At 39.2% G+C, this 13,755-nt stretch overlaps 1 protein-coding gene across 4 annotated transcripts in view; it reads right to left on the reverse strand.

Moving 5' to 3' along the window:
• Window positions 1-2,812: 2,812 nt before the first annotated feature.
• The window catches only part of LOC135216186 (DNA topoisomerase 3-alpha-like), a 308,863-nt gene continuing 297,920 nt past the window's right edge, over window positions 2,813-13,755 (reverse strand). For all 4 annotated transcript variants that reach the window (XM_064251319.1, XM_064251321.1, XM_064251320.1 and 1 more), the window contains exon 20: window positions 2,813-3,412. In XM_064251319.1, coding sequence (XP_064107389.1) covers window positions 3,288-3,412 — 125 coding nt within the window. In that variant the 3' untranslated portion in view covers window positions 2,813-3,287. The remainder of the gene's footprint in view (window positions 3,413-13,755) is intronic.

The raw sequence follows: 13,755 nt of genomic DNA on the forward strand, positions 1-13,755 counted from the left end.
GCTTGGTGATGAAGGGAGCTCCATCGCTCCCCCAACAGAGGTTGGCCAAATCAGGTTGTTGTGACTTTATAACAACCTAGAGACCATTTGGCTTGCTGCCTGTTATTTTCGGCGTAAAATCCGCATAGTATACTATATGTATTTAAGGATATATGTGGCTGTGTTATGTGTAGTAGACATATATATGCAGTATTTTAATGTGTATTGAATGTTTAGGATTCAGTGTAGGTTTGTTGTCCAGTTAATGGGCATAAAGGTACATGCAAATATGTATTAGTTCTGGGTAAGTATTCAAAAATTAATTCAAAATTGAAAATTCATTTTTAATGGTAACAATGATGTGTTCTGAATTTCTTTGGAGAGAAACTTTGGGAAAATTGTTAAGCAGTGTGACAATCTCCCACTACATGGTACAAAGTTGATGATCTTAACCCTCTTACGCCGACTGGACGTATTTTACGTCAACATTTTTTGTCTCCCGTGTGCCGACTGGACGTATTTTACGTCGACTTACAAGAGTTTTTTTTTAAATTCGCGGAAAAATACTTATAGGCCTACCAGCCTAAAACTTTTGAATCACGCGCCTTGGGAGATGCTGAGAGTTCACGGATCAAGGTGTTGTTTTGTTTACAATCGTTACACAGGCGGGCAAGCGCGAATTTCTTTCTTGCTGCACTAAAAAGTATCTGTGACACATCTCGGAAATTATTTCGTCAATTTGACATAATTTATTTTGTACCATTGTGAATTAGCCTGTTACAATTTGATATAATTTTTGTACCATTGTAAATTAGCCGTTACATGAGTATTATATATGAAAATGTGCGCATTTTTATGTAGAATACAACAATAAAATACTCATGATTGTAGCTTTTATCAGTTTTGAGATATTTTCATATAAATAACGATAATTGCCAAAATTTCAACCTTCGGTCAACTTTGACTACCGAAATGGTTGAAAAACGCAATTGTAAGCTAAAACGCTTATATTCTAGTAATATTCAATCATTTACCTTAATTTTGCAACTAATTGGAAGTCTCTAGCACAATATTTCGATTTATGGTGAATTTATGAAAAAACTTTTTCCTTACGTCCGCGCGGTAACTCTTCCGAAAAAAATCATAAATGCGATTGTGGTAATGTTTGCACCATTTTAAAATTAGCCGTTATATAAAGTTTTATATATGGAAATGTGCGCAATTTCATGCACAATACAACAAAAACAACCCATGGTTGTAGCTTTTATCAGTTTTGAGATATTTTCATATAAATAACGATAATTGCCAAAATTTCAACCTTCGGTCAACTTTGACTCTACCGAAATGGTCGAAAAACGCAATTGTAAGCTAAAAAGCTTATATTCTAGTAATATTCAAGCATTTACCTTCATTTTGCAACAAATTGGAAGTCTCTAGCACAATATTTCAATTTATGGTGAATTTATGAAAAAAATAACATTTTCTTTATGTCCGCGCGGTAACTCTTCCGAAAAAATCATACGTGCGATTGTGGTAATGTTTGCACCATTTTAAATTAGCCGTTACATAAAGTTTTATATATGAAAATGTGCGCAATTCCATGTAGAATACAACAAAAAATAATTGAAGGTTGTAGCTTTTTTAATTTTCGAAATATATGCATATAAATCACGATAAATAGAAAAAAACCACGTTCGGTCAACTTTGACTCTACCGAAATTGTCGAAAAACGCAATTGTAAGCTAAAACTCTTACAGTCTAGTAATATTCAGTCATTTATCTTCATCTTGAAACAAATTCGAAGTCTCTAGCAAAAGATTTAGATTTATGGTGAATTTAAAAAAAAATCTTTCCTTCCCTCCGCGCGCGGATTCTCCGCCACAAATCTCCGAAATACGTACGTCCCATTCTCGGAATATTTGCTCCGTTTCATATTAGGCATTTCATAGTTTTATATATGAAAATGTGCGCAATTTCATGTAGAATAAAACGAAAAATATTTGAAGGTTGTAGCTTTTCTTATTTCCGAAATAATTGCAAATAAAAATATATATATAAAAAAATTTGACATTCGGTCAACTTTAACTCATCAGATATGGTCGAAAACTGCAATTGTAAGCTAATACTCTTACAGTATAGTAATATTCAATTATTTGTCTTCATTTTGAAAGAAATTGGAAGTCTCTAGGACAATATTTAGATTATGGTGAATTTTTTTTGAAAAAAATATTTGTTTACGTCTGCGCGTTACGAATTCATGCATTATTTTGTGATAATATTTTCTCTGTGTTGCTTTTATCGTTTTACAATGTGCTATATACCAAAATGATTGCAATTTAGTGTACATTACAACGAAAAAAAAGTAACTTATCTTTAACGGTTTTGCGCACAGCGCGATTTGAATACAATTATATATGAAATTTCGTTTTTGCGCTATCATATATCGCATTATTTATATATAATGATAATTTTTTTCATTTCTGATGGTTGCATACTAAACTTCAGGCAATGACAAAAAAGGAGCCAAAAATTAACTCTTAATCTTGAAAACTAAGCGCGCTGTGATTTTTTGAAAAAAATATTTTTTCCGCTTCCGCGCTCACTCCGAAACCCCTCCGGCACACGGGAGACAATTTTTTATTTACCGCTCCGGCGTAAGAGGGTTAATTTCTTATGTGTCCTAGGTTTTGAACTTAACCTGCAAGTATTCTTAGGAAAGTAAATCCAAAGATAATTTTAACTAAGTAGCTAAAAATTGGTTAAAGAAGCAGGTGGAAACATCTGGGAATCACTGCAGTCTTGAAAAACATGTTTCAAATGTACTGAAATAAAATTAGAGTTCTCTTGTTTATTATAGAAGCTCATATTTACACAAAATTAATTTCCTTTCCTCATTAAATAAGTACAATGTTAAGAGTTCAGAAAATATAATACAGTTTTGAGAATGTCACAGGAAATTACAATGTCAAGTAAAAATACACAGGTTTAGAGAAAAACCACTTTCACAGGCAGAAAAAAATTATTTCATGAACAGTTGAAGAGTAAGTAGAACAGCTGATTTTATTTCAATTTCACATAATATATACAAACATTTCACAGTAATAAATGTGTAAGGCACAGACTTGCTTAACATCATGCATAAAATGCAATTTTTTAATTCAAAATTTGTATTTACAATTAGGATGCTTGTTCATTCCTAAATTATTACGCAGGGTGTTCTAAAAGAATTCCTTAAAAATCTAGTGAAAAAAAATTTCATGTAAATACATAAACTGATCCATCTTGAAAGATCATGTAACTCTGCAATGTTACGATCCACCTCCAGGACAATTACGACGATCGTGGCCCTCTTCACCACAGGCACCACACTTCCGTTTCCTACCTGCGGCACCTGTGTTTCTTTGTCTTGTGCCTCCTCTACCACCTCCAAATCCTGAAAAGTGTGTGAATGTTAATTATCGCCTCAAAATTCATACAACTCTGCATGCCAGGGAGTCAAGAATGACAAATTTTTTAAGTAATTTGTATTTTTCCTAACATACAAACCTGAGGTCTTTTACACAGGGGATTTACTTTCAGTGCAAGCTGCAGCCAGCCATATAAGTAAACACAAGGTGGATATTGGTAGTTGGCTACCTTTTGGTACAAATTCACTTTGCCTTTTGCCCCATGAAGCAGAATGAAGGGTGGCTAGAGGCAGCACATTTATGTAAAGACCTCAGGTTTGTATGTTAGGAAAAATATAAATTACTTAGAAATTTTTCATTTGTTCCTACATGTATACAAACCTTTGGTCTTCATGTGGGGGAGACTTACTTCTTGGGAGGATTCTGAACTGACTGGTACTTTGCCTTACCTGGGGGCTCTTCCCTGTTCATGTAAGAACAAAGGAAGGAGCCCCATGCCTCTGTAAAGTTGCACCAGTGGGGAGTCTCCCCATTTAGTAGACCTCTCAGTTAGGTACGTCTTGGGAAAGAGGAACGTTGTGGCAGACAAACTGAGCCATTGGGGTCAGGCACTGGGGACGGAATGGTCACTTCCATCTGTTGGGAAGGCCCACGGTAAGTTCAACAGAAAACTAGAGGATTTTTATTCGGTCATTCCAGATCCCCAAGTCGTAGCAGAGGACACCCTTCAACATCCCAGGGACAACCTGGAAACACACCTTTCCCCCACTTTTGCCTAATCTGTCAAGTGATCAACAGTGATGATCTCTCATCAGAACCTCAGGATGACCCTAGTGGCTCCCTTTTGGCCATGCACAAAATGGTTTCCTCATCTCCTAACATTGTTGACCAAAGCTCTGAGAGTTTCCTCCATGGCACAACATTCTTTGCCAACCACATACGTATAGAGAGATTTCACCAATCAGTGTGGACCCTATCTCTTCACAGCTGGAGACTGTCAAGTATCTCTTGCAAATGAAAGGTTTTTCTTCCAGAGCAGTGCCAGAGATGTCAGGTTACCTCAGAAGGTCATCTTCAGTCATGTATCAAAGAAAACGAACAGTCTACTGCGATTGGTGTTGTCAGCGAGGTTTCTCTCCAACCAGAACTTCTATTCAATAAGTAGTGGATTTCCTCCTCATCTTTCTTTGTAGGGAGAAACTAATCTTAATTTCTGTCATCAAGGGTTACTAGCTGCTCTAAGACTAGTTCTTTGTTTAAAAAATGTAGGTCTCTTTTCACCATGAGAAATTTCTATACCTCTCGAGAGTTTTTAGCACTCCTGTTCTCAAGAAATCTCAAACCTCCTAATTGCGACATGACCATGGTGCTCAGCAGTCTTGCACACCCTCCATATGAACTCTTGTGAGGCTTAACAGTCAAGAATTTAACCCTCAAGACAGTTTTCTTACTGGCCTTGGCTTCTTCAAAGAGGATCATTGAATTACTTGGACTCTAAAATTGTTAAACATACGAGGGGTTGGAGGTCCGTAGCCTTTGAATTTGTCCCAAAAGTTGTGGATGAAACTCAAAATCTCTATTCATGAAGACAGATTCAAGTCTTTCTAGATCCCCTCTCTCCAGGATTTAGTTGGTGATGACCCAGATGAATTGCTGTTATCCCCCATCGGGGAATTACGCAAATATCAAACCTGATAGCCTAAGACATTTTGTTAGCACAGGCCAGAACCAGAAAGAAGTGTACAAGAATACTATCTCATTATTGTTATGTGAAGTGATTTGACAAACTTAAACCTCCGCTTCACATTCAGATGCTGATACTTGATTATATATCAGTTTAGTCAGTTATTTAATTTTTATTGTTATTGTTATTTTCTGCAAAGTCAAAATATGGTGGATATCCAATGTATGGGAAGCATATGGTTGATTTTAGGTGTCTATTGATGTATTGAAGTTGTGCTGTGACATCATAGAAGATGGCCGCGGCATCAGGTGGAAGGTAAACAATAACAGAGTGGAGTAGGAGACATGTGCAAGGGTTCTTTGGTTGGTAAGAGAAAGAGCTGTCTGATAAGAGTTTTTGGGTTGTAAGTCTTGTTGTGGTGTTGTTCAAAGGTGTAAGCTGGAATATACTGGGACCTGAGAGCGTGAACAGTTGGGTAGATTGTACATTTGTGTTCAAACTGGTAACAGAGCATGGTTGATTAAAGATGGTTGGATCAGATAATGAGCAAAGGGATTTTAGATGGAGAAGGGAATGTCGTGAGATTTAGCAGAATACAAGAAGAGTACAAAGGATGGAGAGGTCAAGTCAAAGATTGGCTATTGTTTGGAGACGATGTAAAATACCTGGTGATAGAGATAAGAATGAGCTTAAAAGGGAAAGTCCAAGAAATAGTGGAAGGAATACATAGAGATGAACTTAAGGGTACAGAGGGTCCAAAGATAATCTTATCTAAAAGACATGCTAATGGAGAATTACAGTAGAATAAAAAAACTATATTCAAATGGAAGAGAATTGAGTGAAAAGACGAGGGACTTTTTAATTAGGTACGAAAAGGCAGCATCAGAGTGCGACAGAGCAATGAGGTAAAGCATGCTTGAAGTAGTCAAGGGTTTTCATGTATTGGAACAAGCAAATCTCATGGAACATCAAAAACAGATGGTATAAGCAGCTTGTGGTCAAGGAAAGTTAGAATATGAAACAGTGTCGCAAATAATGAAAAGACTATTTGAGGGATTAGGTAATAAAGAGGAGTAGGAATGGTGGGGGTCAGAGGGCAATGCGAGTCCTGGGAGAGGGAGGGAAAACCAGAGATATCGGGGAAGATGGAACAGAGGTAGAGGTGGGAGAAATCCTAAAAACAAAGAATAGAAAGTAACATTATGTGCAATATGCAGCTCAGAATGACATTGGGCTAGGGACTGTCCTCTGAATTTTCAAAATAGAAAGAAACAGAAACAAAACAAGAAGAAAATAAGCAGAAAACAAACTGGGCCAGAGGAAGAAGTTTATGTAGGAGAGGTTAATAAAATAGAGGAAGAGTCATGGGAAGTGGTTGATGCAATTTTAGATACAGGATGTAAATCGACAGTTTGGGGAGAATTTTGACCAGCACACATTGTCATGGTTTGAGTCAGGAGGAGTTGAGGAGAATGAAGGATAATAGCACAGAGTCTAATAAAGTGTTTAATTTTGGTGAACTCTTATATAAGTCAAAAGGAGTACATAATGGAAATACCAGTGATATTAAAAAACAAGGTTCTATTAGAAGGCAGAAATTCAGCAGGGTGATATACCATGGCCAATAGGTAAGCAAGCCATAAGCAAAATTGGTATGAACATAAATTTGAAAGAAAATTGTCATAATAGAAGTATTAAGGGGAATGAAAGAAAAGTTAGGAGAAGACAAACAGGGTCATATAAGAGTACCAATTAGGAGGAGGAAGTTAGAGGAATTATTGCTGGAGGGTTGGAAGGGAAAGAGTCAGGGAAATTATGACGAAGAAATTATTTTTCCACGGTTGTGATTGATGGTATACGTTTACTGGAGTTTCATCCTTGTTGCCGATGCACAATAATGATCATTAGCAGCTTGAACAGGTTTCTCAGCTTCAGCTACAACTAGGTTTAAATTTAACAGTATATTTCCCTATTGATCTTTGATCTATAGTGAATAAAGTTATTACATTAAGGTATCTCAGTCCTGTTCTACATAATGTCACTTATAACAACTACGGTTACAATAGTACGATGGTTGAAATACAAGCCAAACAGATGTTGTGGTTACCCAATTCAGTTGAGCTTATAAAAAAAAGTAGTTTCTCGTTTGGTTGTTCATGGCTATACACGTTTACGCAACGAGTATAACATTAAAACCATACTTTCATCATTCTCTTTTGCTGTTTTTGAACTTATTTAACTAGAAGATGGGATAAAGTTAGGCTATTGTAATTTGATCTCTGGTAAAATCAGATTATCGTAAGACGAATTAGCGTAACTTGAACACTATGGCTACCTGTACACTGTATAAAACATTATCATATCTTTACATACTCTAGACACCCAAAGGATTAAAGGTAGACTTGTTTTACTTTACAGTACAGGTGGCCCTCAGTTAGCAGCAGGGGTTCCGTTCCTGGCCGCCGTCGCTAAGTGATTTTCACTAAGCGATTTTAAAGCCTACGGCCACCGCACACCTTCTTTCGAAACTCTAGACCAGTCAAAGGCGCTGTAATCCCACAATGGCGCAATAAGTAAAATTATATTTATGCAGTATAGTACTATAGAATTTACTGTAAAGTACATTATAGCATTGTAAATACTGTAAAGTGGAAAAAAGCCTAGCTTTAATCCTTTGGGTGTCTAAAGTATGTAAAGATATAATAGTTTATACAGTGTACAGGTAGCTGTCGTGTTCAAGTTACGATCATTAGTCTTACGATAGTCCGATTTTATGAGAGATCAAATTACAATAGCCTAACTTTATCCATCTTCTAGTTACATAAGTTCAATAACAGCAAAAGAGAATGATGAAAGTATAGTTTTAATGTTATACTCGTTGCATGAACGTGTACAGCCATGAACAACCGAACAAGAAACTATTTTTTTTTTCTAAGTACAACCGAACTGGATAACATCCGTTTGGCTTGTATTTCAGTCATCGTACTACAGTACACTATTACCGTAGTTGTTATAAATGGCGTTATGTATAGAATAGAACTGAGATATCTTAATGTAATAACTTTATTCGCTATAGATCAAAGATCAATCGGGAAATATACTGTTAAATTTAAACCTAGTTATAACTGAAGCTGAGAAAACTGTTCAAGCTGTTAATGACTATTATCGTACATCGGCAACAAGGATAAAACTGCAGTAAACGTATGCCATCAAACACAACCGAAGATAAAATTGGGATAAAATCATTTTAATCAAAACTACTGTGCTTGAAAGAACACATTTTACTGTTGGTTTCACGCCGACATAAGATAAATAACGTAAAGTTCGCATTACAACGATATAAAGGATTATTGCGAACGGAATCACGTAATTTTTTACGCAATAAACATGCCGCCAACGTAATCTGTTAACGAAAACAAAGTAGTTCACATTCACAACAAGACATATTCAAAAAATATTTCCACCTAAAAACACACTGTATGAGGAAAAATAACTTTGTCTCATATAAGTCAAGTATCTAGATATTCGTTTATGCTAACTAGAAGCAAGAGAATTCGCTCAGAATTGCGTTATGGTGAAACAAACTTGTATTCATCAGCTGATTTCAAACCACAACATTGGCCGCTCCGCGGAATACTGGCTTAATGACGTAGTATTTTATAATACAGTAGTACCTCGAGATACGATATTAATCCGTTCCGAGGCGCCCTTCGTATCATGAAGTTTTCGTATCTTGGACCACATTTTGCATGTAAAATGGCTAATATGTTCCAAGCCCTCCAAAACCACCCCAGTAAATTATATTTCCAGGTCTAAAACACATGTTCTAGGGTTACGATGGCGATCCGACGGAAGAAATATGACTCCAAAAAGGCAAAATACTGTACATACTTGAGTAATATTCAACTGCATGTAATGTTCAACCCCATTTTTACTGCATATATTAGGACTTTAGCATATGTCCCTTAGCAATAAGCCTAGCCTATGTTAGCGGTTGCTACTTTAGCCTAGTCTATGATTCTGACATCTAAACCTAAGAGCTAAAAGCTTAGAATTTGCCAATAAAATGTATAAATAATCAGTATGTACTCATTTCAAATAATTATTAATTAATCATTAATTAAATACACAAACAAAAAAAACCTTCCAATCGATTGTTTACATTCAGCTCTTACCCGTCTTACGAGTTACGAGTACCGAACAAATGCCAAACAATCATTTTTCCTAGCACACAGTAAGCCATAAATTTTCATTAGTATCTCTCTTCAACTAATGAAACTACCAAACAGTATAATAACCATTCATTTCTATTCTTTATTCTATCTTTACCTAATGGAGATACCGAGTTACTGACAGCTATAATGAAACATAAGTATACGTAACGTAATAATAAAACAGAAGAAGAATTCTAAAAAATACGTATTTGTTGGCAGTCTGATTTATTTTATATTTTATGATATCTAATTAACATTTTTTTTTATTAAATGTATTGCATGTACTCATTTCAAATAATTATTAAGTAACCATTAACTATAATAAACAAACAAAAAAAAGCTTCCAAACTTCTGTTTACATCCAGCACTTACGAGTATCGAACGATCGCCAAGCAATCACTTTACACAGTAAGCCATAAATTTTCATTATCTCTCTTCAACTACTGAAACTACCAAGCAGTATAATAACCATTCATTTCTATTCTTTGTTCTATCTTTACCTAATGTTTTTTTTTTATTAAATGTATTGCATGAATAAGTTTTTCAATTTACAGCATCCTTTTACCAATAGAATACTAAAGCACAAGGGGTAGATGCTGACCAATAGGAGAGCAGGACCTTATGGGGTGACTAGCATCAGGAACCAATGGGAGAGCAGGAGGATGGTGGCGAGTTTACTCAGTTGGCGGCGCGGGAGTTTTAAAATTGTTCTTGGTGGTCCGGGCGAATCTCGGGACTTTACAGCAACAACCTTTCGTATCTTGAAAACTTTTCGTATGTAGAGCTGTAAAATTTTTTGTATTTGCTTTCGTATCTCGAGTTTTTCGTAAGTTGAGCCTTTCGTATGTCGAGGTACCACTGTACAATAATATGAGAATATACATACAATATTCTTGGATACAGAAATAAATGTATAACTTTTTAAAGGATTTATGGAAAAGATGCATAAATAATAAAATAACACCATGCATTTTTCGAAACAGTGGCTGACAAGAACGAACATGAAAAAACATCCTCTGACAACCTGGAGTGTAGTTACAAAGGCTGCCTTAATTTGTATCTTATTTATGTACAAAAATGAAAATATATTTTCATACACATTTTAAACATAAAAGCATAAACATTTAAAAAATCGACACATCGAACGCTAAATTTGCACTCTTTGTAACTCAATATTTTCGGAAGACCGGCAGACGGTGGCATACAAGAACAAACGTGAAAAAACATCGTAGTCGATAACTTGAAGGGCAGTTTCAAAAGCTGCCTTTTTATCATATTTCTGCACAGAAATAAAAATACCTTATTCGTAATACATAGTCATACACATTTTAAACATAAAAGCATAAACATTTATAAAATCGACACATCGATCGCTAATTTGCACTTTTTTTAAATCAATATTTTCGGAAGAGCGGCAGGCGGCGGATTACAAGAAAGAACATGAAAAAACATCGTATTTGATAACGTGAAGGGCAGTTTCAAAAGCTGCCTTTGTATCATATTTCTGTGCAGAAATAAAAATACCTTACACGTAATACATTTTCATACACATTTTAAACAAAAGCATGAACATTTATAAATCGACACATCCATAGCTAGATTTCCACTTAAGTAACTATATTTTTGGCATAGAACAGCGTCAGAGGCATATATTTTACCCTAATACCTACGTAATAACTCTCCATAAAATTTGTTAATATAATTTGCATAACCTTTATGGTCTGAATAGCATTTCTACAAATGTATGAACTCGTTAGACAACGGCGGTGTTAACTGAAAATCGTGCTGTAAAAGTACCTTTAAAATGCCGTATTTTTTTTAATGAATATTTTTGACGACAGCCGTAAAACCGATTCGCCGTTGACCGATTGCGCCATTAACCGCAGGCCGCCTGTATTTATAAGACTATAATGTACTGTACAGTACTACTGTATAGTAAATTCTATACTACTGTACTACATAAATATAATTTTACTTCTTGTGCCATTGCAGGATTTTGGCGCCGTTTGACTGGCCTAGGGGGCTGTTAACTGGTCTAGTACTCCGAACGTGTAAGGCGGCTGTAGACTTTAAAATCACTTGGTGATGAAAATTGCTCAGTGTCGGCGGCCAGGAACAGAACCCCTGCCGCTAACATAAGGCTGCATGTATTTCCTCATAGACCGGACTGGGCACAAGAGGAGGTCCCTGGGGTCCTCCGACTTCGGTAAGGCCAGGATTGAGAATTCCACGAACCTATCATCCAAAACCGAGGGGTTCTGGGTCTTCACCACGAAGGAGGGTACAAATCTAAAGATGAGATCCTTCCACCCTTTTGAGTGAGAGACCATGCAGTTCTCCCACCCATTTGGAGGAGGCTAAGGCCAGTAGAAAAACCATTTTGAGTCAGCTCCCTGTCCAGGATGTCCTTGAGAGGCTCAAACGGAGGCTTCCTCGGGGCGTCTAGAACTCTTGCCACGTCCCACTGAGGGGCCCTCACGGCGCTGGGGGGGCACTCTTGTTTGAAGCACCTAATGAGCATCAAGAGGTGTCTGGAGTTCCCCAGATCCATCCCCTTCAGGAAGAAGACTTGGCCCAGCGCTGCCCGGACTTTCTTCAGGGTTGCTATGGAGAGACCCTTGTCGAGCCTCAGGTGAACCAGGAACTCTGCTATGTGAGGAACCTTGCCCTGCAGGGGTTCAAGGCCTCGCTCCTTGCACCATGCACTGAACACCTTCCACTTGGCCTGGTAGATGGCCACGGACAACTTCCTCAGGTACCCCGACATCTGCAAAGCCACCCTATTGGAGAAGCCTTTCTTGCTCAGAAGGCGCTCGATAGCCTCCACCTGTGAAGGGATAGGGTGTCAGACTTTCATGGTACCTCTCAAAGTGGGGCAGTCTTAGCAGGTCCGGCCTGTGGAGGAGCTCCCAAGGCCCTAGGACGGTTAGCTCCAGAGGGTCAGGGAACCAGTCCTTGTCCGGCCAAATGGGGGCCACCAAGGCCATGAACGTGCCCTTGAGTTCTTCAGTCGGTTGAGAACCTGTCTGAGTAACCCAAGGGGGGGGGGGGGGGGGGGGGGGGGGGGGGGGATGCGTAAAAGTCCAGGCCGTCCCATTAGTGTTGGAATGCATCTTTTCAGGCTGCTGCCGGATCGGGAACCAGGGAGCAGAAAACCGGAAGTTTGGCGTTCCGGCTTGTCGTGAACAGGTCCATGGAGGGAGAGCCCCACATCCCAATTAGCTCCGCCGCCACTACAGGGTGTAGAAACCACTCTGCCCCTAGTACCTGACCTTGCCTGCTGAGCCCGTTGGCTATCACGTTCCTTTTCCCCAAAATGAATCTTGCCGTCAGGGGGGAGGTTCCTATGCCTTCTGTCCACTCCAGGATGGTTTCCACCAGATCACAAAGGTAGCGCGACTTCAGCCCCCCTTGCTTCCTGATGTATGCCACCACCGTGGCGTTATCACACTTGATCGCCACCGTTCTCCCTTAACAATGATTTGAAGGCCTGTAGAGCCTTTTGAATGGCCAGTAACTCCAACTTGTTGATGTGGAGCTGCTGTTCCTGCTCTGACCACGTCCCCCCTTCATTATTGATTGAAGGTGAGCCCCCCAACCCTCCTTTGATGCATCCATAAACAGGAGCATCTCCGGAGGGACGTCCAAGAGGGGCACTCCCTGGCAGCAGTTTGCTCCATCCAACCACCAATGGAGTGCTTCTTTCGTGGCCTGTGAGGGGGAGAAAAGTTTCTGAAGGTGCTCCACCTCCGACGCCCATCCCTCCTTCAGGTTCCGCTGGATGACCCTCAGCTTTAGTCTGCCTTGGGGTACCAGCTTCTGCAGGGAGATGCGATGGCCTAGCAGCTCTGCCAATCCCTTACTGGCTGGGGGGGACTGTCTAGGAAGGGACATGCCACTCTCTGGAGGTTGGATAACCGATCCTCTGACGGGAAGGCCCTGGCCCTCACAGTGTCCAGGTTCATCCCTAGGTAGACCATTCTGGTAGGCACTAGATGGGACTTCTCCCAATGCAGGACGATGCCCAGTCTCCCACAGAGGGCCAGAAGCTCGTCCCGCTGCTCCTCCAAGCGCTCCCTTGAGGAAAGGAGCAACCAGTCGTCCAGGTACCACAGGAGACGGATCCCCCTCCTGTGAGCCCAGGTCGGCACAAGGGTCCTGAACTGTAAGGTGTTGCCTTCCCACCTGATGCGAAGGTACTTCCTGCTGAAGGGGTGCACTGGGATTTGAAATTATGCGTCCTTGAGGTCCAGGGACATCATGAAGTCCCCTTCCCTCAGGGCTGCTAGGACAGATCTTGGGGGGTCTATCTTGAAGGTGTCTTGAGAACGAAGGTATTCAAGACAGACAGGTCTATGACTAGTCTCCATCGCCCCGAGGCCTTCGCCACCAGGAAGACACGACTGAAGAATCCCAAGGAGTGGACCACTACCTGCTGGAGGGCTCCCTTCTCTAGTAGAGACAGACCCTC

The sequence above is a fragment of the Macrobrachium nipponense genome, chromosome 6 (assembly GCF_015104395.2).
Source record: "Macrobrachium nipponense isolate FS-2020 chromosome 6, ASM1510439v2, whole genome shotgun sequence".
NCBI lineage: Eukaryota > Metazoa > Arthropoda > Malacostraca > Decapoda > Palaemonidae > Macrobrachium > Macrobrachium nipponense.